Source organism: Perkinsus marinus (assembly GCF_000006405.1).
Source record: "Perkinsus marinus ATCC 50983 genomic scaffold scf_1104296932072, whole genome shotgun sequence".
In the NCBI taxonomy this organism is placed as follows: Eukaryota; Perkinsozoa; order Perkinsida; family Perkinsidae; genus Perkinsus; species Perkinsus marinus.
The window spans coordinates 149,226-172,934 of NW_003215522.1; the positions used below are offsets into that span (position 1 = coordinate 149,226).

General features: G+C 52.1%; 5 protein-coding genes across 5 annotated transcripts; 3 read left to right on the forward strand and 2 right to left on the reverse strand.

The window, feature by feature from the left end:
• Positions 1–25: 25 nt before the first annotated feature.
• Positions 26–13,524, forward strand: Pmar_PMAR008114 (Ciliary dynein heavy chain, putative; the record flags this gene model as incomplete). The annotated part of the gene is made up of 43 exons (XM_002785710.1): positions 26–197; positions 243–364; positions 414–496; positions 573–693; positions 742–861; positions 913–1,007; positions 1,062–1,196; positions 1,242–1,335; positions 1,379–2,188; positions 2,245–5,268; positions 5,312–5,441; positions 5,530–8,979; positions 9,026–9,179; positions 9,229–9,346; positions 9,399–9,506; positions 9,564–9,632; positions 9,680–9,778; positions 9,882–9,968; positions 10,021–10,161; positions 10,206–10,312; positions 10,361–10,459; positions 10,515–10,617; positions 10,664–10,730; positions 10,774–10,853; positions 10,900–10,995; positions 11,044–11,086; positions 11,131–11,236; positions 11,298–11,455; positions 11,500–11,636; positions 11,686–11,761; positions 11,804–11,903; positions 11,945–12,009; positions 12,058–12,199; positions 12,256–12,327; positions 12,365–12,454; positions 12,497–12,615; positions 12,665–12,743; positions 12,787–12,903; positions 12,950–13,036; positions 13,085–13,154; positions 13,201–13,289; positions 13,337–13,383; positions 13,427–13,524. The coding sequence occupies 43 exons, from the start codon at positions 26–28 to the stop codon at positions 13,522–13,524; spliced, it is 11,379 nt and encodes a 3,792-aa protein (XP_002785756.1).
• Positions 13,525–14,113: 589 nt separating this feature from the next.
• Positions 14,114–16,375, reverse strand: Pmar_PMAR008115 (hypothetical protein; the record flags this gene model as incomplete). Its single annotated transcript, XM_002785711.1, has 3 exons — positions 14,114–15,878; positions 15,926–16,036; positions 16,299–16,375. 3 exons carry the CDS (start codon positions 16,373–16,375, stop codon positions 14,114–14,116), a joined length of 1,953 nt encoding a protein of 650 aa, XP_002785757.1.
• Positions 16,376–16,541: 166 nt separating this feature from the next.
• Pmar_PMAR008116 (hypothetical protein) lies at positions 16,542–18,920 on the reverse strand. The gene is made up of 5 exons (XM_002785712.1): positions 18,367–18,920; positions 18,167–18,315; positions 18,007–18,119; positions 17,749–17,960; positions 16,542–17,699 (listed from the first exon to the last, which is right to left on the reverse strand). Exons 1-5 carry the CDS (start codon positions 18,914–18,916, stop codon positions 16,963–16,965), a joined length of 1,761 nt encoding a protein of 586 aa, XP_002785758.1. The 5' UTR covers positions 18,917–18,920; the 3' UTR covers positions 16,542–16,962.
• Positions 18,921–20,137: 1,217 nt separating this feature from the next.
• On the forward strand, positions 20,138–21,366 carry Pmar_PMAR008117 (SUMO-conjugating enzyme ubc9, putative; the record flags this gene model as incomplete). Its single annotated transcript, XM_002785713.1, has 5 exons — positions 20,138–20,243; positions 20,302–20,368; positions 20,793–20,918; positions 21,107–21,250; positions 21,300–21,366. 5 exons carry the CDS (start codon positions 20,138–20,140, stop codon positions 21,364–21,366), a joined length of 510 nt encoding a protein of 169 aa, XP_002785759.1.
• A 142-nt stretch (positions 21,367–21,508) lies between these two features.
• On the forward strand, positions 21,509–23,012 carry Pmar_PMAR008118 (D-3-phosphoglycerate dehydrogenase, putative; the record flags this gene model as incomplete). The annotated part of the gene is made up of 9 exons (XM_002785714.1): positions 21,509–21,621; positions 21,845–22,014; positions 22,065–22,160; positions 22,207–22,307; positions 22,355–22,423; positions 22,469–22,603; positions 22,648–22,776; positions 22,823–22,939; positions 22,986–23,012. 9 exons carry the CDS (start codon positions 21,509–21,511, stop codon positions 23,010–23,012), a joined length of 957 nt encoding a protein of 318 aa, XP_002785760.1.
• Between the last annotated feature and the right edge of the window lie 697 nt (positions 23,013–23,709).

A 23,709-nucleotide genomic window follows, 5' to 3' on the forward strand; every position in this document is an offset into this window, starting at 1 on the left:
CCTCTGTTCGATCTCACTCGTCGTCATGCTACTGTTGCTGAGGTATCTCGAGACCAAGGTCAAGTGCATTACAGAAGAATGGCACGCTAAGGCCATGGAGCTCGTGAAGCAAGAGCCGACTCTCCTTGCGGTCTCGGGAGTGGCTCAGTCGCCCGACGGAGTGACATCACTACCACCTTCAGGGGAAGCCACGACGGGTGAGTCGTCGAGATGGCTTTGTCGGTGGCTATGACCTAGTGTAGGTGTTAACGCTAGGAGCAATACAACGACAGTCCCGGCAACTGCCACTATCGATGGAGTTGTATGGCCGAGTTGCAATCCTGATCGGCTGCTAGAAGCGTCGACTCACCTCATGAGCCTCATGGTAGGACCTCAATCGAAAATATCCTACTCCCCTTACCTTGTGGTGGCAGATAAGGTCAGTGGTCGAGCGAAGCTGCGCCGAGTTCCTCGCCTACTTCGAAGGCTTCTGCCCTCGTGGCACCACCCCATTGACGTGAGTGCCCAACCAGCTCACTCGGAGCGTTTTAAAAATAGTTCGATGACGCCGATTTGACCATGGCCCGCTCTAGGTATCCTGAGGTCGCACACCTCCCTCACAAAACAGCCGACGAACCCCGGGCACTACTACTGAACATGCTGGTCGTTGACGGTAGCGAGGTCAGATTGAAACATGCCGGGGACTACTGTCACGTGAGAGGGTCTTCTAGTGGAGACGATTCGCAATGTTACCGGCTGTAGGAGCGCTTGACGAGGCTGTACAAAGATGTCGTTATCGCCTTGAACGAAATGAAGGGCCCTGCATCGACCCTAGAAGCGGCGGCAGAGGAGTCATCTCAGCATCGCACTATGCTATACGAGGTGAGCACAGCGTGAGTTGCAGAAGAATCGTGGAAGCTGTATCCTGTCTAGGTCACTTCCAGCGAGAGTCATATAGCTTCCCTGCTCAAGAGGCTGGAAGATGTCGTGACGTCGTGCCTTGAGGCGGCGGGGACAGTCTCGGACATGTAGGTTGCCATGGAATTCATAGATCACATTAGCCTGTGGTTCGCGCGATGCAGGTACGAACCGCATCTTAGTTTGCTCACAGAGGTCGGCCGAGCCAAAGAGATGGCTTTGCGGATAGCACAGATACCGGACCTGTCATCGAAGGAAAAGCAACCAGGCTCCACGGTGAAGGCCGAATCCATAATAGAGTAAGTTGACAGCAGTACGCTGGCGGTTTGCGACGATGTGCTCAGATATATACGGAAAATGCGAGAAGCTCAACGCAGTGTGGAGGACAACTGTCGCTCGTTACTCCGGACTGCTATGATGGCTACGGATTGTTCGGAGGTGAGCCAAGCTTCATCTGGTCCGTGCTATGATCCTGCTCTAGGTCAATGAACATCTCTGCAAGCAGGCGTCTGAGTGCGTCACTATTGTCACTGCAGCCCTCAACGATCGCGTGAGAGAGCGCAGTCGGAAGTTCACTGCAAATGTCGCGGAACTCGAGGAGCGATTCAAGGAGGTCCCGGAGTCGGAACAGGCCTTGATAGACATCGAAAAGGACTTGGACGACTTCTTCGATAGAGGGCAGGAAGCCTACGAGGACGAGTATGGAGAGATTCGACGATGGCTCGACGTCCTGTATGAATGCGACTTTGCCGTCCCGCCCGATACTTTAACGGCGGTTCACGAGTCTGGTATTCGACTGGCGACTATAACCGAGCTTGTCTCGGATCGCGTCGAGGAGATCGAGTTCTGCAGGGACGATATAGAGCAGGCGCTCGGGGGACGACGGGACAAGGCCATCGTGGAACTGGAGACGTTCAAGACGGTTATCCAACGCTTTGCCGAGCATGGGGATGTCAATGCAGCAGATCAGAACTGTGAACGTATCGCCAATTTGAAGCAAAAGATGGCTGACTACAGTAGCCTACGAGAGGAAATCAACTCTCTAGAAGCCTTGCTGAAGATGGAAGTAACTGAGTTTGGCATTTTGGAGGAGTGCCAGGCTGAGCTTGAGGTCTACGATAAGCTGTGGAGTCTAGTCAGTGAATACGGTACGAAGGAGCATATGTGGTATAAGCGAGGTATGTTCCAACTTGATGCTGAAACTGTGGAGTCGGACGTTATGAGCTTGTGGAGAAGTGCCTACAAGTTGCAGGCGACGTTTGAGCAGGACGGCAGGACAGCTCCTATGAAGGTGAGGCTCAGCGGTTGATGAAGACGCTGTCTTGATGAATCGCTCGGTGTTTTCAGGCTGCGGCGTTTGTGAAGAGCAACTTGGATGGAGTGAAGAAGCATCTACCTTTGATACAAGCTCTGTGCAATCCGGGTCTGCGAGACCGGCATTGGGCGGAGATATCCTCAGCAATTGGCTTCACAATAGCTAGAGATAAGACAACTACTCTGCAGAAGATGCTCGATATGGACATAGTCGCCTACGCAAAAGAGCTGACCGACATCAGTGACAGGGCTTCTCAGGAGTACCAAATTGAGCGCTCCCTTGAGAGCCAACAGACCGAATGGCAACCAGTGACTTGCGACTTCAAGCCATGGAAGGAGACGGGCACGTTCATCCTCTCTGGTGGTACTGTCGACGAGGTCCAGGGGTTGATCGACGACCACATTATCAAGACCCAGACTATGAAAGGTAGCCCTTCAGCGCAGCCTTTTGCTAATGGCATCGCTGAGTGGGAAGAGTTCTTGATGAAAGCAACTAGTGTGATCGAGGTGTGGATCAAAGTCCAAGGGGTTTGGCTTTACTTGGAACCTATCTTTGGCTCTGAGGACATCATGCGACAGATCCCCAGTGAGGGCGCCTTGTTCAAGGATGTCGACACTCGTTGGAGAAAAATAATGGAGAAGTCGAGAGAGTCTCCAGCAGCATTAGATGTGTTCAAGCAGGAGGGCATGCTGGCTGCCCTGGAGAAGTCTCAAGAACAGTTGGAAAGGGTCCAAAAGGGCCTCAATGACTATCTCGAAGCCAAGCGGTTGAAGTTCCCCAGGTTCTTTTTCTTGTCCAACGATGAACTGCTGGAAATCTTGTCAGAGACGAAGGTCCCGGTCAGAGTACAGCCTCATTTACGCAAGGCTTTCGAAGGTATTCAATCTCTGGAGTTCCAAGAGGACAAGAAGATTACTGCTATGCTCTCCGTGGAGAAGGAGCGGATCGGTCTTACTCGCGTGGTTGATCCCGTGCTGGCCCGCGGTAACGTGGAGGAGTGGTTGGTCCAGTTGGAATCGATGATGCTCGAGACCATCCGTGCGGTCATCTTCGACTCTATAGCGGACTACCCGACGAAGTCCTATGCTGAGTGGCTGGCGTTGTGGCCGGGGCAGGTGGTCATCGCAGTCGGTAACATCTTCTGGACCTCCGAGGTCATGGAGGCCCTCAGCTCAGGAGGCAATGCTGGTCTTGGGAAATACTATCAGAAGATGGACGGTTTGTTGCAGGACATAGTCGCCTTGGTGCGAGGTGACATTCCTCCTCTTGTGCGTTGCACGCTGGAGGCTCTTGTGGTCATTTTCGTGCATAACAAGGACACTGTCCAGGAGCTGCACGACAAGGGACTCTCCTCGGTGGATGACTTCGATTGGCTGGTGCAGCTGCGGTATTTCGTAGAGAAGAACGCTGATAAGAAGGGCGACGTTGATGATATCTTCGTGCGAATATCCAACTCTCACCTTGGTTACGGCTATGAAGCCCTGGGCAACTCGTCTCGACTAATCATCACGCCCCTCACCGACAGGTGTTATCGAACCCTTTGCGGGGCGCTCCATCTTCAATACGGTGGAGCCCCTGAGGGACCTGCTGGTACCGGCAAGACCGAGACTGTGAAGGATCTGGCCAAGGCGCTGGCCAGAATGTGTGTGGTCTTCAATTGTTCTGATGGTCTCGACTACATCGCCATGGGGAAGTTCTTCAAAGGGCTCGCAGCCACCGGTGGTTGGTGCTGCTTCGACGAGTTTAATCGCATAGACCTCGAAGTGCTCTCAGTTGTAGCTCAGCAGATCCTCACCATACAAACTGCTATCAAAGCTCGGCTCACTGAATTCGAATTCGAGGGTTGCATCCTTCCCATCAAGTGGACCTGCAACAGCTTCATCACCATGAACCCTGGCTATGCTGGTCGATCAGATCTGCCGGACAACCTTAAAGCACTCTTCCGTACTGTGGCTATGATGGTTCCCGACTATGCGATGATTGCTGAGATCAAGCTCTACTCCTTCGGCTTCGAAGACTCTCGGAGCTTGGCTCGGAAAATCGTGACGACCTACAAGCTGTGTTCTGAGCAGCTCTCTTCACAGAGTCACTATGACTACGGTATGCGTGCTGTATTCTCGGTGCTGGTCGCAGCAGGTAATCTTAAGCGCAAATACGGTACCGAGTCTGAGTCCGTTCTCATGCTTCGAGCAATCAACGATGTGAATCTTGCCAAGTTCCTGGCCTTCGACGTGCCCCTGTTCCGTGGGATCACTTCCGACTTGTTCCCCGGAGTGGTACTGCCTCAGCCTGATTATACTGCTCTCATAAGCAAACTCAGGATGCACTTTGAGAAAAACAATCTCGAATGGATCGACTATCTTGTCGATAAGATTATACAGTTTTATGAATGCCACATAGTGCGTCATTCAGTGATGCTCGTGGGGCTCCCGTTCAGCGGTAAGACTACGGCTCTCAACATCCTCCAGGCAGCCCTCACCGACCTGGCCGAGAGCGGTGAGATGCACAAGGGCCAGATCGTTCACCAGGCTAGGCTCAATCCCAAGTCGATTCCAGCCGGCTGCCTATACGGCGACTTTGATGAAGTGTCTCATGAGTGGACCGATGGTATCGTGGCAGTGTTGTTCAGGAACTTCGCCAAGAACCAGACGGACGAGCGCAAATGGCTTGTGTTTGACGGTCCAGTCGATGCTGTATGGATCGAGAATATGAACACTGTTATGGACGAGAACAAGAAGCTGTGTCTGAACTCGGGAGAGATCATAGCAATGAGCTCTAACATGAGGACGATCTTTGAACCCATGGATGTCGAAGTGGCTTCTCCTGCTACTATCTCCCGGAACGGTATGGTCTTCTTCGAACCGCATATTCTGGGCTACGAACACCTCGTGAAGAAGTCCTTCAAAGAGGACCTTCCTCCAACATTCAAGAGCGAGCAAATCGAGGAAGCAGATGGGATGCAGAAATGGCTGTTGCCTCCGCTCCTTCGTACGCTTAAGCTCGAATGTTCCGAGGTTAGCCCCACGCAGGAACAGAACTGCGTACAGTCTTATCTGGTGAGTGTCACGAGGGTCATAAGAAATTGAGTGGAACTTTCAGAAACTCTTCTCTACGTTGCTGAAGCCTCTGAGTGACGAGAAAGAGTATGAAGGCCAAGTAGACTCGACACTGACCAACATCATCGACTGCCTCACGGTCTTCTCTATTATTTGGAGTCTCGGCGCTTCATGTAAGATGACCTCGCCAATGAGCTGCTCAGACCTTCGCACTGCGGGGACTCATTAGGACTGTTTGAATTCGTTTCTTGATGCCCATAGGTACGACAGAGAGTCGCAAGATATTCGACGCCGCACTACGAGGATTACTCACAAATGAGGTTGAGAACACCGAACATTTCAAGAGGATCGAACCATCTCTGCCAGAGCGTGGCTCTGTATATGATTATTTCTTCGATATCCAGCAATGCAAATGGCTGCCTTGGGCCGACACGGTTACAGCCGAACAACAGTTCCCAGCGGGAGCATCTCCTGAGAGCATCATTGTGCGCACGCTGGATAATATAAGATACTCTTTTATAGCCAATCACTGTATTGATAACAAGATTCCCCTGCTATTCTGTGGTCCCACGGGGACAGGCAAAACGGCGTACATGCAGGGAGCGATCCTTTCTAGAGATAAGGCGACTACGGTGCCGATCTTCCTCGGTTTCTCGGCCCAGACGCAATGTGCCCAGACGCAGGACCAGATCGACGTCAAGCTTGATCGACGGCGGAAAGATACCTACGGCCCACCGACTGGAAAGCTCTGTGTTGTGATGATCGACGATCTCAACATGCCAGCTAAGGAAGCATACGGAGCTCAGCCTCCTATAGAGATTCTCAGACAGCTTATCGACCAAGGAGGGTGGTTCGACCGGAAGGACAGTACTCATCCCTTCAGGAACATCATTGACACGCTGGTTGTGACTGCGATGGGCCCACCTGGAGGTGGCCGAACTTTTATCACCCCGCGTATGACCCAGCTGATGCTGCTCACAGGGTTTGCCCTGCTCGATGATGACAATATGGCGCGAATCTTCACTACCATACTCGACTGGAGGTTTCAGTCTCAGAATTATCCTGCTGAAGTGAAGGGCCTCTCAGAAAAGCTGGTCAGCGCGACCCTGCAGGTCTACAAGGCAGTTGCCAGCGAGCTCCTCCCGACGCCTCTCAAGGTGCATTATACATTCAACCTCCGAGATTTCGCTAAAGTCATGTTCGGAGTTCTGCTTCTACCCAAGGATCAATGCGATGGGAGCAATCGTCACGTCCGCCTGTGGGTCCACGAGGTCTTCCGAGTATTCGGTGATAGGCTCGTGGACGATAAAGACAGAGTTTGGCTACTTGAGCAGATGAGGGAAGTGACGAGAAGTCATCTTGGCGTAGGCTTCGACGAGGTTATGAAGCATCTCGACTCCAACAACGACGACAAGGTGGACACGTTGGACGAAGTCAGGCTCCTCTTCTTTGGTGACCTGATGTCTGCTCCTGCAGCACCTAAGCGCCCTTACAGTGAATGTCCCGATTTTGACCAACTTGCCAAGCAAGTGACAAGCCACCTTGAGCAGTATAACCTGATAAGCACTTCCCCTCTCAATCTTGTGCTATTCCTCTATTGTATTGAGCATCTGTCTAGAGTAGCCAGAGTGCTGAAGCAACCCGGAGGTCACTCGTTGATGGTGGGTGTAGGAGGCTCTGGTAGGCAGAGTGTCACGAAGCTAGCAGCCTTTATGGCTGACTACACTATTTTCCAAATTGAGATCGCCAAGGGCTATGACAAACTAGCGTGGCGCGACGACTTGAAGAAGTTATTGATGGGCGCTGGAGGGCGGGCTGATCCCATGGTATTCCTCTTCACGGACACACAGATCAAAGACGAGAGCTTCGTCGAGGATATCAACAACATGCTCAATACAGGCGAGGTTCCCAACCTCTTTGCTCCCGATGAGAAGATGCAGTGCTGCGAGGCCGTCCGGAACTACGCCAAGACTGAGGGGAAGGCGACTGATGGGACGCCCACGTCACTGTTCGCTTACTTCTTGGAGCGAGTGCGAGCCTTGTTGCATATAGTTCTATGCTTCTCGCCTATTGGTAACGGCTGGCGGTCCCGACTGCGTCAATTCCCTAGTCTAGTCAACTGTACCACCATTGATTGGTTCAGCGAATGGCCCTCGGATGCTCTTCTATCTGTCGCGGAGCAGTTCCTAGAGTCCGTCCCGATGGCTGACGCTACTCGAACTTCGTGTGTCGAGATGTGCCAGCTGTTCCACGTGGAGAGCACTAAGTTGGCGACGAGATTCAAGCTGGAGCTTCGACGACACTATTACGCCACTCCGACCAGCTATCTGGAGCTTATCAATACGTTCAAGACGCTGCTGGATGAGAAGCGAGGAGAGGTCAGTGCCAAGAGGGAGCGCTATCTCGTTGGTCTGGAGAAGCTCGCTAACACTGAGCAGTCCGTAGCGGGCATGCAGAAGGAGCTTACTGATCTACAGCCTCAGTTGGTCGCTAAGAACAAGGAGGTTGAGGAAATGATGGTGGTTGTTAACGCCGAGTCCGACAAGACGAATGCGGTGAAGGAAGTGGTTTCAGGCGAGGAAGCTATAGCCTCACAGGCCGCTGACAGGGCCAATGCTATCAAGACGGATTGTGAGAAGGAACTAGGCGAAGCGATGCCGGAGCTCAACCAAGCTTTAGGAGCACTCGACACTCTGACAGGGAAGGACATTGCAGAGATCAAGGCCATGACCAACCCGCCTGAGCCGGTACGCTTGGTCCTCACTGCTGTATGCATTATGAAGGGCATTGGCGCTGTGAGGGTCCAAGATAAAGACACCGGCAGAAAGGTGGACGACTACTGGCCTAACGCGAAGAAGATGGTCAGCGAGATGGGATTCCTACAGAGCTTGAAGGACTACGATAAGGACAACATACCTCCTGCTGTCATCAACAAAATCAAAGACTACACTGTGAAGGACGACTTCCAACCAAGTAGAGTGGCTAAGGTCTCAAAGGCTGCCTATGGCATCTGTTGCTGGGTTCGAGCCATGGAGACTTACGATAGAGTCGCCAAAGTCGTCGCACCCAAGAGAGAGGCTCTCGCTGCTGCCGAGGCTGAGTACGCCACGGTGATGGCTGGACTGAAGGAAAAGCAGGCCGAGTTACAAGTGGTTCTCGATAAGCTGCAAGCTCTCAATGACAAGCTCAATGCACTAGAAACGGAGCAGACCAACCTAAAGAATCAGGTGGAAGACTGCAGTCGAAAACTAGAGAGGGCTGAGCAACTGATCACATCCCTTGGTGGTGAGAAGACTCGCTGGACAGCGATGGCTGAGCAGCTTGGTTACGACTATGAGAATCTCACTGGTGACGTCATTTTGGCGTCTGGTGTAATCGCCTACCTCGGTGCCTTCACTCCGGAGTTCCGTCGGGATGCAGTGACTGCCTGGAGCTCTATCAGCCAGACCAAACAGATCCCTGGATCGGCCCAATTCGCTCTGGAGAAGTGCCTTGGTGAGCCTGTGAAGATTCGGAGTTGGACTATCGCGGGCCTCCCCAACGACGCCTTCAGTATCGAGAATGGTATCATCGTGGACAAGGCCCGGCGTTGGCCGCTATGTATCGATCCGCAGGGTCAGGCAAACAAGTGGATAAAGAACACAGAGAAGGACCATAACCTGGTCACGTGTAAATTCACTGATGGAGACTACTTACGAAGACTCGAGGGCTGTAAGAGGCTTCATCCTTGTACCTCTTGTCACTCGTCTTTCCCTAGGCATACAGTTTGGGTACCCTTTCTTGATCGAGAACGTGTTAGAGGATATGGACCCTGCCATCGAGCCGCTGCTGCTTAAACAGACCTTTACGAAGGGTGGCATGACCATGATGAAGCTGGGCGATGCCACGATCGAGTACAATAAGAAATTCAGGTGGGCTTGCAAGGAAGTGTGAAAACCTTAGGGGGCATCTTGTGTGCAGATTGTACTTGACATCAAAGCTTCGGAATCCGCATTACCTCCCCGAGGTGTCGGTGAAGGTCACTTTGCTGAACTTCATGATCACCCCAGTTGGACTGGAGGACCAACTGCTCAATCTGGTCAGGCTCTAGGAGCCCATATGCATCGTATAATGTTCACTCGCATTTCCAGGTCGTCTCGATGGAGAAGCCCGACTTAGCCGCAGAGAAGGCAAGGGTGATTTTAGAGGGTGCGGAGAACAAGAAACAGTTGGAGGAAATCGAGGATAAAATACTCAAGGTGGGAAAAGGGAGGCTTTGACGGAAGGCGTGGAGAGGCTCTCGCTGTGGTCTCCAGGTCTTGAGTAGCAGTCAGGGGAATATTCTAGAGGACGAAACTGCGATCAAAGTCCTGAGTGCCTCCAAGGTGAGGCGCTCTCAAGTGACGGTTACGGGGATGCTTGCTTGGGGCAGGTGCTCTCCAATGAAATTGCAGAGAAGCAGAGCGAAGCGGAGCAGACTGAGATCCGGATCGACAAAGCCAGAAACTGCTATGTGCCTGTCGCTGAACAAGTAGCTTTCATTAACGCTTAGGAATCACTCAATGCAAGCTAAACTGGTCGCCAGCTTTTGAGTGCCCTTTCTAGACCTGCCTATGGTTATGGTACTCTCTTAGGCGTCCATCCTTTTCTTCTGCATAGCTGACCTCGCGCAGATCGACCCTATGTATCAGTACAGCCTCCCGTTCTTCGTTTCTCTCTATGTGAGTCCCCCCCCGCTGGTACTGCGGTGGCTAGTCATTCGTGAGTATGCAGGAGATGTGCATCCGCAAGGCGCCAGAGGCCCACCATCTCCCGGACCGGATCGATATTCTCAACAGCTTCTTTATGAGGAGTCTATACAACAACATATGCCGCTCCCTCTTCGAGAAGCACAAGCTGCTCATGTCTTTCCAAGTCGGTCGTCCCATTGTGGCGAGTAGTACTTCTCCTACTTTCAGCTGTGTTGCTCACTGAAGGAGGCCCGAGATGAGCTGCCGATGCGAGACTATAGGTTCTTATTGACAGGTGGGGTCAGCATGGAGGACCCTCCACCGAAGGCCGCACAGTAGGGCGCTAGGCAGGGGCCTGCTCTTTCCTATGCATCTCAACTCAGGTGGATACCTGATCGATGCTGGGGTGAGCTTTTCAAGATGAGTCGTCTTGGAGATCCCTACACGAATGTTTTGGAGGACTTCGCGATGGAACAGGATCTGTAGCAGCCCTTGAGTCTTTCGGACGTCCGACCTCGTTCGTGTTCACGGTCATAGGTGGAAGTCGGCCTACGACCATGGCGATCCACTAGGCCGAGTTCTGGAGCTGGGGGACTCCTTAAGTGCCATCAAGGGCTTCTCGGAGTTCCAGCTGCTGATGGTTAGACATCTTTCCTGAGGAGACTGCTTCAATGTGGATATGGCAGGTCTTGAGATGCCTCCGACCAGATAAGCTCGTGCCGGCGATCATGGGATTCGTGTCTAGCAATCTTGGTATGTCCGGTCTCTGCCTACTGACCGTCTAGGCTCATTTCAGGAGAAGTGTTCATCAGCCCGCCTCCATTCGATCTAGCCAGCAGCTATGCTGATTCGTCCAATGTGACGCCCCTCATCTTCGTAATGTCAACGGTATCGAATCGTAAGCCGCATGGGCATCCATCAGGTCCTCTCGCCGGGATCTGATCCCTTTGCGGCCCTCTCCAAATTCGCCTCGGATCAGAATAAGGAATTCAGATCTATATCTCTGGGCCAAGGCCAGGTGAGGCTCTCCCTCCACCCTGCATTTCCCCATTGTTGCCACTGTTAGGGCCCTCGTGCCGAGCAGATGATCGACGCCGGGATGCGAGATGGTGAGCATGGCTGCTAGGGACAGGTCTGACCCGCGGATGCTCAGGCTCATGGGTGGTGCTGCAAAACTGCCATCTCTGTACGTCGTGGATGCCCAAGCTTGAGAGGAAGCTCGAGACCATGGACCCTAAGCACAGCCATCAGGATTACAGGTATTCTGAGGAGCTCCGCTCCGCTGATTCTCGATTTTTTAATGCAATTTCCGCTTTGTAGATTGTGGCTGACGAGTTATCCCAGCCCTCAATTCCCAGTGGCGATCCTCCAGAATGGTGTGAAGATGACCAACGAGCCGCCCAAGGGGTTGCGGTCCAACCTCATGGGCTCCTTCCTCACCGATCCAATCTGTGACACGGAATTTTTCGAAGAGAGATGTATGGTTGCTTCCCGAGATGCCCGACGATAGCCGTGGTGACAGGTGTGAAACCGTGGCATTTCAAGAAGCTGCTTTACTCGCTCTGCTTCTTCCACGCTGTCTTGCAAGAACGCCGTCTCTTCGGTCCGCTCGGTTGGAATATACCATATGAGTTCACCGATTCGGACATGCGTATATCGGTAGGCTAGACGGTGACTGAGAAAGAGGTGTTTGCCACCATCTCGTCAGGTGCTGCAGCTGCAGATGTTCATCAACGAGTACGCATCGGGTGAGGTGCCCTTCAAGGCTCTGAATTATCTCACTGGTAGCCTCGCTGCAGTCTATCATCTGTGATTGTCGATTTTAGGTGAATGCAACTATGGTGGGCGAGTGACGGACGATAAGGACCGTCGACTCATCATGACCCTTCTTGCCGACTACTTCACAGAGAAGGTCTTCGATGACGAGTGAGCCGCCACGCTATCAAACTTGGATGTATGCAATATAGATACTCCTACACCCCAGAGTGTCCCCAGTATCGGCCTCCAGATGGCAATGGTAGCTACGAAGACTGTAAGGCTTTTTGAATTCCCTCATGACCATCATCGTTGATATTTTCAGTCCTGGAAACCATAAAAGGCTTGCCGCCTATCACTGACCCACGAGTCTTCGGCTTCCACCCCAATGCCAACTTAACCAAAGAACAGAATGAGGCATTCGATTTGATGAAAGCTGCTCTACTCATGGTGACCTCGACAACAGTGTATCATGTCTCTTTCATATGATACTGTAGGGCTCGCAAAGTGGCGGCGGAGCCAGTGGAGATGGTATGAGCCCTGAGGAAGTGGTCGGCTCGATCAGCGCGGACATTCTTCAGCGGATGCCGATGCCGTGGAAGGTGAAGGTCTGTTCTGGATGGTCGAGCAAGGTCACCATTTAAGGTTGAAGAGGTCCAGGAGTCCTTCCCTATGACGTACACTGAGAGCATGAATACTGTATTGGCACAAGAGCTCACGAGGTGAAATGACGGTTGTTGATACGGGGCGGATGGTGGTCGCAGATACAATGGTCTGATTGAAGTAATCCGCGACTCATTGGCAGACATACAGAAGGCAGTGAAAGGGCTTATATTGATGTCACCACAATTAGAGGCAGCGTTCCACTCGATCAACGACGGCCGTAGGGAATCTTCCCGAGTTTGTCTGTCTCGAATCTTCGCTGTGCGCAGGGACGCCCGAGATGTGGATGGCGAAGTCATATCCATCATTGAAGCCACTTGGCAGCTACGTGAATGATCTCATTGAAAGGTCGAATCCTTCAAGTTACTATCTTCTATTACTGTTGGTTCAGACTACGGAACTTCCAGTCGTGGGTCGACGGTGGCAAGACCCCACACTTGTTTTGGTTTTCTGGCTTCTTTTTCACACAAGCCTTCACAACCGGAGCGTTACAAAACTATGCGAGAAAGCAAGACGTTCTTCCGCTGGTATCTTCTATGAATGCTGTCGGGCAGGTATACAACGCCAATCGATACAGTTGACTTCGACTTCGAGGTTGTCAGTGGTACCCCTGAAAAGGCCCCTGAGGATGGTGTGTATATGTAAGGCATCTTGAGTTTGGGAAGGCCAGGAGGACGTTGTGTTTCCAGACACGGTCTTTTCATCGAAGGCTGCAAATGGTCAGAAAGTGATTGGACACTTACCGAGAGCGATCCGAAAGTGAGATTCTGATGCGTGATAGTACACAGGTGTGATTCCTGTGTAGGTTTTGTTCGTCGAAGCACCGAGGTTATGGTTGAAACCGATGGTGGGATCGGATATGAACCTAGACTACCCACACTATAACTGCCCATTGTAGGGTATAATGATGGGGGCAACTGGTCTACTGCATTGAATTGCAGGTATAAAATTAGCAGCAGAAGGGGTGTACTCGCCACTACTGGCCACAGTAAGGGCCGCAAACACTTTCAGTATGATGGTTTTCCTGCTAGGTACGAACTTCGTCATGTACATGCGGCTGCCGAGCAACACTCCTCAAGAGCATTGGATCAAACGAGGAGTCGCAATGTTAACTCAGCTTGACAGCTGATACCCAGCATGCTCGTACCTCTGTTGTAGTTGTGCTCATGTTCACAGTATTTGTGTTGGAAGTGGTCGAGATTGGTGCTCAAAGCCCACCGTAAGCGCTGCGAACAGCTCGAGCTGCAGTTCGTTCTTGTATAAAATTTTGTAATGGGGAACGTTAAGTGACTGGCATTCAGGGCAAAGGAAGACATGGAAGGTGTAACATCTCACATGGGCGCCCGGCAATCACATGCTTGAATGACCACTCGACCCCGTTCCAACGACTCTAGAGCATTACATGCATGCATGTGAACTGTACCTTGTCACAAAGATATCTAAACTCTCACGATGATCAGATCATCATTCCGATGCGAACGAAATTATTTGGAGTTGTCTATGCATAGCCCGCAAACGACTAGCAATCCTAGTCTGACATTTACCTCCCTCCGCACACACGTGACCATCGTAACACTCCCAGGACTGATCTACAGACTTCCCTCCCCCCCACTAGAAGGCAACGCCATCAATAGTCTCTTTGCAGTAGCATTGCAATGGTAAAATATGATACAATACATCTTATACAATATGGGAGAATAATGCTATGAAGTCGATGGTCAGCTCCCGGCCTGCACCCTCGCTGTGGACGTTGATGCCTTGGTGGTAGCGCCTTCAGCCTTCCCTTCTCCTGCGAGTCTCGCTGCAAGTTCATGGCTAGTCCTCCGTTTCTTCTTTTTCTCCTTCTTGGACTTTTTACTCTTCCGGCTGGTAGCACCCGATCGGGCCTTGCTCTGCGGTGACGTTCCTCCTGTCAATGGTACCGACCGAACAGGCTTGAACACGCTCATATCCGGGGCGCTGTACGTGCTGTAATCAGAGAGCTCAGCGGGGTCTATCTCGCCATCAGCGGACTCCTTCTCAGCTAAGGCCACAGACATAGGTCGACAACCCCAACTCCAGTCTCTGAGTACCCATTCGGGCCGCCAGTCGGCCAAGTTGGTGTCATCGTTGGTCTCCAATACCACCACATTCCGGTCCTTGGTGAGGCCAATGTTGAGCTTTTGGCTTTGACCATCGGAGGAAGTCTCCGCTCGAACATACTCTGACCTCCCAACAACAGCGCCATCACGCTGATCAAGACGACTATATCTAACCGCACTCGCTGAGCAATTCCCACAAGCATCTACGGGCGGACCTTTAAGCCGTTGCAAGCTCTCTTTCAGGCCCCTAAGGACAAACCGTCCCCTAGAAGTACCACCAGCAGCTACACCGCTACTGGTGTCGGCCCCCCGAGCAGTGCTGGGTAGAGGCTTTCGCGAGGACAACCCTCCACCAAACTTAGTACTAGTGATGGTCGCTTGGGGTGGGGGTAGTGGGGGCATCGAGGGACTGGCTTCTGGCACCAGTCGGGCTGTAAGGCTAGAAGTAGCACCAACCGAATTTCCTTCATAAAGTTTGAGAACCAGTGCAATTTGACAAAGTATTCTGAAGGCTGTAGGGTCCGCAATAAGCGGGCAAACGTAGCCGTAGAGCTTGAGGTGCTGGAGAGACCAACACTCGTGAGCGTCACGTCGTGAACGGAAAACTAAATAGCCACACTTCGCCGGAACCACCGAACCACCAATGCCAGAGGCTCTGATGACCACAGCCTTCTGGAGGGCGACACGCGCCCGCGAATGATGAGGAATTGCCTCCCTAGCAGCACGCAGGAAGGTCTCATCCGAAGAAACCAAGTCGGGCAATCGCAATACACATATAATCCGACAGTCAACATCGTTGGGCCACGTCTCGTGCCAAGACCCATCCAAAGTAGAGCCATGGGACACCGTCGGAGGAGGTACCATTGCCTGGCCCCGAGCATTGGCAACAGCTCGCGGGGCGAACTCCCGCTTCAACAAAATGTGTTCCTCGAAGGTTGGCTCGTCCCACCGGACCCTCGATAGCCATGCCGGTTCACGTAGAGGGCGACCATCAGAGACGTACTTCCGGGGACAGTCGCAATTGAGCTCCAATACATTGCCCTTCTCAGCAGTAGCCCGGGGGTCTGGCCTTACAGCTTTGCCAAACTCAACCATAGGCTTCACCTTGAGAGGAGGCACGATGGACTGAGTCTTGGCATCACGCGGGAGACCATCTATAGACTCGTCGACCGGACCAGGACCGCTGGTGGCCCCTCGGGGTCGAGGGCGACTATCTTCGCGGCGCCGTCGATGGAGTTGATCACTAACTTCACGGCTACGACTCTCGTCCTGTTTACTGCCCACTCGAGGGCTGCTGTTCACGTAGTGTAGTGATGCCGTACCGTTAGAGGGGTCACGAGAGGAACGGACGTCGTAGTAAGACCCACCACTAGGTAGACGGTCAGAGCGGTCGTCTCGACGCCTGCAAGGGAGACAACTACACAAGGGAGGGATAATGCCATGCCTCACCTAGGCTTATGATCATCATAATTTCGCCTTCGATAATCCCCATCGTCTCGTCTCCTACGGTCAACATTCTCCTCCCGCCTTCGATGGTCCTCATTGCCTTGCCGTCGGTGTCTATCGTCGAAGTAAGATGAGTACCCCCTAGAGGGAGAGGACCCCCTGTTGTCCCTCGAGCCATACCGATGAGAGCTACTACTCCCACCGTCCCGATAGTAATGCTGACCACCGATAGCAATGAGCACGACAGACGTGTACCAAGCCTACCTCTTCCGTCGAGCTCCGACGACGACTCACTGCAACATCACGACTTCGAGACCTCCGCCGCGGAGCATGCCGCCGCGTCGAGGGACGAGGCACGACGTCATCAGACGCCGACCGTCGGGGAGCCGTGCTCTCAGTGGTGCTGCCACTACCGGCAGGGGATCTCGACCGGGACTGAGTGGACGAACCCATTGGGATGAGAGGGCCTGTGAGAGGCTGACCGATGGGCTCGCTTGTCAAAACGAAACAAACAGTATGTCAACTGTTACGGGAAAGGCGTTTGAGAAGTATAGTGCAATATAATGAGGGGGAACGGTGATGACGGACACAAACATGACAGGACTCAACTTGGGAGGAGACATCCTCGTCCCAAAGGGCAGCAGGTTGATAACAGAGCATCGCCGCCCACCTTCGGCACCACCTCGGCAGTAGCAGCGGGATCCAGCAGTGACGACGTAGTAGTAGCAGAGGAGGAAGAGAGGGAGCTGAAGCGGGATAGGTCATAGCGGCAAGCCTGGGGGAAAGGTATCGATGAAGGATAGCAGTAACTAAGGACCAGAGGCCTGAATAGTGGGGAGGGGAGGGTTCAACGATATAATCTTGTTGCCGAGCAGGAGCAGCAGCAGCAGCAGCAGCAGCAGGGCAATGCCCATACGATAGGCTTCTCAACTTAGAGGCCGATGACAGGAGGCGAATATTGAGCCCAAAGAGAATATTCATATGGGACCTAGTTATAAGCAAAAATGACCTCCTGGCAAACCTTTCAAACCCTGGCCTCCTCACTGGCGATGGGGTTGGTTGGCCCTAGGGGGTGCACATACTTCACCCTCGTCATTAACCGTCTCCTCCTGGATAGGGGTAGGAGGCTGACTCGTACTCTGCCGTTTTATCATGCCAGAGGGCCCAGAAGACGGCCACGATGCGCCCCATGCGGCCAAGCCGGCCAAGTCGCCCTCCAGACCTACTGCTGCCGCTGAGACCGGTAGAGGCCCACCCATTGGCATGAACGGTGACGTCATCGGAGGCGGGGCCACCGCCGCCCCATAGGACCGCGAAGGGGGCGCTGAAGGGACCTGACCAGCTGCTCCCGCTGCAGCTTGCATCTGCAGAAACTGTACAAGAGGGTTCGGGGTCTGGCCGAAGTTCATGTCTCGATGGAGATACAGTGGGCTCGCAGGAGTATCCGGTATCCAGTCGGGCCTCCTCGCGGGGGGCATCGCAGGGCTTGGGCTAGGGTGGGCAGACTCGGGCACCTTGGGCTCAAGAGTCGGGGCCTGAGGGGTTGGGGGAACCTCCTTATTCACTGCAGCGGAGAGTAACTGTGCCAGTTGGCCCAATGCTAGGTGTGTATCATCTGCTAGGCCTTCGAAGCCTGGTGGAGGGGCAACGGTAGCATCAACCGGAGACCCCACTGCTGGCGAGAAGCTCTTCTGATCCACGGGGAGGTCGGCTGAGGAGCTGTTTGAAGTCACTGCCGTTTGACGCTGTCCATCAAGTGAGGATCTCACGCTGGTACCTGCGCCAAAACGTCGGGGAGGGGGGAGCGAAAATAACAACAGTATTACCTCGGGCCCCATTTGTGGAGTTCCGATTGGGAGGATAGGGGGGCCCTTCAGCTGTCCAGAAATCGTTAGAGGGCCCTCCATAGGATCGACGGTTATCATTACCGTCGTACTGAGGGAACCTCCTCGAGGACGAGTCTGATTGACGCTGCTCCCAATGAGTCGCGCCAGAGGGTCTGTAGTAGGAGTCAGCTACTTGGTCATAGCTCTTATTCCTAGACATTCGGAGTGAACCAAGAAGGGCGGTTGGGGGTAACCTACGTGGCCATGGTGCGCCCGACTGGGCGTCTCTGTTGTTCAGTTCGGAAGCCTCTCGTCGTATCCTGAGGCTGCTCAGCCTGACGATGAGGAGGATTGACGCGATCGTCAAGGACCTAGCAAGGGGCGATAGAGCGCGTGAGCATATGCTTGGCATCACTACTTTCAGCACATGAGGAAGTTTGTTGCGCTCATCCACTGATGGATTTGGGAAGGCGACGAACTGGATGTGGTCGCCTATCTTGAGGGCCCCTCTCCAATCGATGAGATAAAAGCGGTGCCCGACCATGTCCTGCTGACGTATGGACCCGCCTGAACGAGGGATGATGTACCTCCCGAGTGTAAGCCCGATACTGTTACTACCATGGGGATGCTGCTGTAGATCCTCTAATACAGTGAGTTCCCACAGGAGGGTGCCACACTGCCTTATGATGGTTCCGGTCATCTGCTTCTTCCGCTGACCCATAGAGCTCCAATTCCGCACATCTTCGGGGTGAGGGGGCTCTGGGAAAGCCTTATAGTAGTAGTCCATCACGTTGTATATGGTGACCTCCTTGGGATCTTGTGGTAGGGTAAGATCACTGCACTTGGGGAATCCCAAGGTAGACTGGATGTCCACGTAAATGGAATGCCAGTATTTGAGTACGTTAAAATAAAGAGTATCGTCCGTGACGCCCTCCCAGGTCTCTCGTAGAGCCAGCTCAGACGCTTTCTTACAGCTGGGACAGAACATAGGGATGCTCTTAGGCGTCAGCTGTTTCCACTTCCTCCTGCACAGTGGGTTCACACAGACTAAATACCTCGGGATAAAACTGGCCTCCCCCAAAGGGTCATCACGTGGATCCACCCCCGATTTGGGCTCGTCTGACGATGTAAACGTCATATCGCTAGCTTTACTTGCCATTGGCAGCATCAAAAAAGCCTGACAGTTGACTCTGAAGAAGAAGTCGAGTTGTGGGGTCACAGACCAATGTCAGTAGCGCGCGCCATGCTGATCGATTTGACTGACGGGGGTGAATAACGCTGATGAACTCAGTGGAATTTTACTCTTTCCTAGTCATCAATCTGTGTGGTCTCGAGGCGGCTCTGTAAAGCAGATATACGCTAACTCCCCTATACTCGATGACACTGATTGTCTCCAACTACTGCCCGAGGTGGAGTCCATGGTCATCCCTACCACCCTTCCTTCAGCCCGCTATGTCGAGTCTCGTTCATCTACAGGGGCCTCCCGGAGGTCTCGTCGAACGGTACTGCTTTGAATGCAGTTGAAGGGGAGGGTTTCTTTACACTATATGGCGCCAGTGTTCGAGGAATATATGCGTTCGCTTTCCTCAGCTGAGCTTGAGAGTTTCCTCGCTGATCATAGGGCTTCACACATGCATAGGTAGACATGTACAGATATTCATGGGAATTTTCTCAGAATTTTTACATGATCAGCTGGTTGATCATGTGCATATTTTTTTCATACTATGTGACACAATAGTCAAGTTTTCATATGAGCTTATTACTCCCCGAACTACCCCGTGTCTGAGTAGTAATAGTGGAGTGGAAACAACCAACCAAACACACTTGCAGTAGCCGTCCCTCGTACATGCGCAGGTCTGACTCCTCCGTGCACAGTATCGCCGAATGCCCCTTTTCCCAGAGTCTTTCGGCGTTGGCGTGTCTGGTGCCTCAGCCGCTGGTGAGACTAAGCCAGATGGAGGTTGCCTCAGCTGATCCACTGTAGGGCCCATTAGTATTACCTATGAAGTCTCGATATCAACAATGGCTCTTTCTATTCACGAGGGGGAGAGTCTTCTTTCCAGAATGCCCTCCATGGTTGCCAGGTTGAACATTGGAGTTTCACTCTAGTGATATGAAAAACACTATAGGGAAAAACATATTTCACGACTACTACAGGCAGCGAATATCGCGTTTTCACCCTTTTCTACGCCACCTCACGTAAAACGGGTGAAACGCCATAGCAGTATAGTTGTACTTTGGGACGGTGCACATTATCGATGATGTTAAAGCCCTACATGTTGATGTATAATTTTGATTGTTGTTTTCAATTCTCCAATGACTGTGTTGTTGGAAGTCTCTTCAATTCAGTACTGTCGTCTGTTCTCTTTGGTTACTACTAGGCCCCCCTATGGCATCATTCGCCTCGCGAAGGCTCCAGAAGGAGAGGGCTGAGTGGCGGAAAGACCATCCTTTTGGGTTCTCTGCAAAGCCCATGGCTAACCCTGATGGCAAGGGTAGTGGTGGTGGAGGAGATGACGGAGGTGTGGTATGCACATCCTTATCATTATGTAGGCCAGAACCTTTTTCGCTGGATTTGTGGTATCCCTGGTAGAGCCGGGACACCTTGGGAGGGAGCGACGTAAGTGAATAACAGGGGGAAACTGTATTAGGTTTATGATGTTCCTATAGAGAACTCAATGCCAGTCGGGAAAGGAGTGAACTAGTTTCAACTGAGTGATAGGCACTATATGCACAGCATGTATAGCCTCCGAAGTAGTGAAGAGAGCAGCATCATCGGTTGGGTCAGAGATTGCCAACTGATCAAAGCTCCACCCACTCGCCTGTCATCTTCACTACTCACCTTTTCCAACTTAGCAGTGACACTAGACTTACTCTCAGTTTCTCAAAGTAGACCACGATATACAGAGAATATGCTGCAGCGAAGTATCACTGGTTCAAAGATATTTTACAGATTATGCGCGGTGCGGCGCAGCAGTCGAAAAGCAATACACTTTTTTCTCAAACTTCCATTGAGATGATTGTCGTTGAGATCCATTGATCAGATATAAATTAACGATGGACTTCTCGGAGGACTACCCTGGCAAGCCGCCTAAGTGCAAATTCGTGTTCGTGAATGGGAAGGTCTTGTTTCATCCCAACATCTACCCGTCTGGAACAGTGTGCCTGAGGTGAGCCAAGGGGGAGGGGATAGGCACATGGTCAACTACATGTGTTGGTAGTGACAATATGAAATTTCTGAGGAAAGTCTTGTTATTCCAAGTCGTGTGTGAAATTCTATAACTAGGTGAGGAAAGCGAACGTATTCACCAACACTGAAGTTTATATCGTTTTGCATATCTCTGTTACTGTTGCTCAGTATACTCAACGAGGATGAGGACTGGAAGCCTTCGATAACTATCAAACAGATCTTGTTGGGCATCCAAGACCTCTTGGATAACCCTAACTCGGCTAGTCCTGCCCAGGCGGAGCCATTCCAGCTCTTTACGCAGAATAAAGAAGAGTATGTCCTAGCCGGGGATCGAACCCGAGACCTCTCGTTATGTGTGAAGGTACCTTCGCCGTGTGAAGCAGCAAGCGAAGGACGTTGCCAATGGAGGTCAGAAAGTAACACACTAGAGAGTATATCATTCAAGTCGCTCTCCGGTGGATAGACTGCAGCCTTGCTTTCTGAAGATTGGTGCTTCGTCGTGTTGAGTGTCAATGATGGACCACTGTGTCGGTCTCTTGACGGTTTTCCACTGTGCTTGTGGCGGTGTTCATGACTGCTCATACGGTGTTGCTAGCTACTACAAAGCCCTTTGCGAAGGATGCGGTGGCCGCTATCAAGACCATCTGTGAAGAGCATGGACTTGTGTTTGACAAGCTAGAAGGGTAGGAATACTTCCTCACACTACCGGCTCTGTATGTTGGCTCTCTTCAGCTGAGCTCAGGAGTTTCCTCACTAATTATTGGAGCTTACATACGAATTCAGGCGGGGGTGTACAGAAACCGATGAAAATTTTTTCTCAAAAATTTTATCAGAATTTTCTCATATTGTCACTTACAGATTTTCCTACAGTGAGCCTTTGTGAAATGGTTTCTCTAAACTCATAAGGTACAAGGACCGAGCTGAGCTGTACGCGGCTGTGGCCTCAGCAGAGGCCTGCATTGTTCGCAGTGATGTTTGCGACGAAGAATTTTTCTCACACGCCAAAAAATTGAAAGTTTTGGTGCGGGCTGGAGCCGGTGTGGATGCAATAGACTTAGCCGCGGCAACTCGTCACGGTAAGGTGCCGGGGAATATGCAGCAGTTGTGTGGTATGGTGGCGATTCAGGAGTCTGCGTGCAGAATACTCCTGGGCAGAACTCTAACGCTGTGGCGGAGTTGGCTTTCGGAATGCTCTTAGCACACAAGAGGAACTATTTCGATGGTGCTCCTCTACTCGGGGCGGGGAGGCATGGTACTTGTGCGCGTAGGAAACTCTGGAACGGAGATCAGAGGGAGCAGTCTTGGGCTGTATGGATGCGGCAATGTGTCCAGGTTCATGATCCTGGCAGCTCAGGGCTTTGGAATGGATGTAGGCGCGGCCCAATGGGGCCTTGGGGATGAATCTTCACATTGTAGATCTACGCTTATGACCCCTTCCTCACTCCCGACCAAATCACGGATCTAGGTGCAGAGCCTCTTTATGATGTCGGTCGTGGCCATGTGGTGGGGGGACAAGCTGTGTTGTAGTAGGTGCCCTCCATTTTCAAGTGCGATGTCGTTTCCTTGCATGTGCCATCCACACGGGAGACTAAGCACTCTATTGATGAGAAGCTGTTGAGATCGATGCCTAAGGGCGGTGTCCTTATTAATACTGCAAGGAAAAATGTGGGAAGGTCTGCGAGCTCCTGTTATCATGTTATTCGTGTCAGATCGTACAGGAGGCGGACTTGTTGAAGGCGTTGGTTGATCGTCCCGACCTCAGCTATCTGGCAGATGATAAGCCCGATAATACTGAGGAGATCAAAGAAAGCCTTGGTGAAGTTCGTGTGAAGAAACAGGTCGGAAGTTGCTCCGGTGATATCATTATTTTGCTGCTTGGTTCAGTTCCTGGTCACTCCCAAGAAAATGGGAGCCCAAACGGCGGAGGCTAATAGTAATTCTGGTATCGCAGCCGCTAAGCAGGTTGTGGAGTTTTTCAGAGACAATCTCGTCAAACACCAGGTAGGGGTTATTGAGGATAGCCAAGATTTATACAGGGGCCTGTCAGGTTAATGTCAATGGCAAGCATTTCTGAGCGTAGTCGTCATACCGCGCTTTCCTGAATTGGATGGTTTTTGGGGGGCCTCATACTGTGTAGCTGAGGAGTAGCAGGCATTGATAAGCGCGGCGTAGTGTGGCCTTGCAGTGACAATACTGTAGAGTTGGTAGTGAGATGTGAATTTATGCGAAGGGGGATTTTGGAAAGGTGTTTTATTACAGTGACTCCTGGTATGTGATGGTGTGTGATCGAGCATTTGGGGCTATGTTGAGGGAGATGTGGTATTGATAGTTGGTTTCATGTTTCGGACATCCAGTGGCGGGAAGGGTGATAGGTGCTGCTGTTGTGGGACTGCCCTTGTTGACAATTGTGAAGCCAGAGAGAGAGATCTTGTGTATTTCTCGGGAAGCGAGAAATGGGCGCAGTCGGTCGAGTGAAAGCTTCACGCGTTGCGAATAATTTCACAGTGCCCAAGTTTACTCGTGTTCAACACAACAGGGGCGCGACAACTCCAATATGTCAAGTAGCTCAGATGAAGGGTTACTTCCTGGAAGGAAGGACAGGCTTGGAGTAGTATATCGTAGTATGTCGACGCCGGAACCACTCCCACGGCATATCCCTTGGTGAATGAGAAGTGCAACAAGTCTCTGCGGCTGTACGCAGTTGTATAGGTGAGTACGCGCTCGACTTCGGCACAAAGATAGGAACGTGGGAAACTCGACTGTAGCGAACT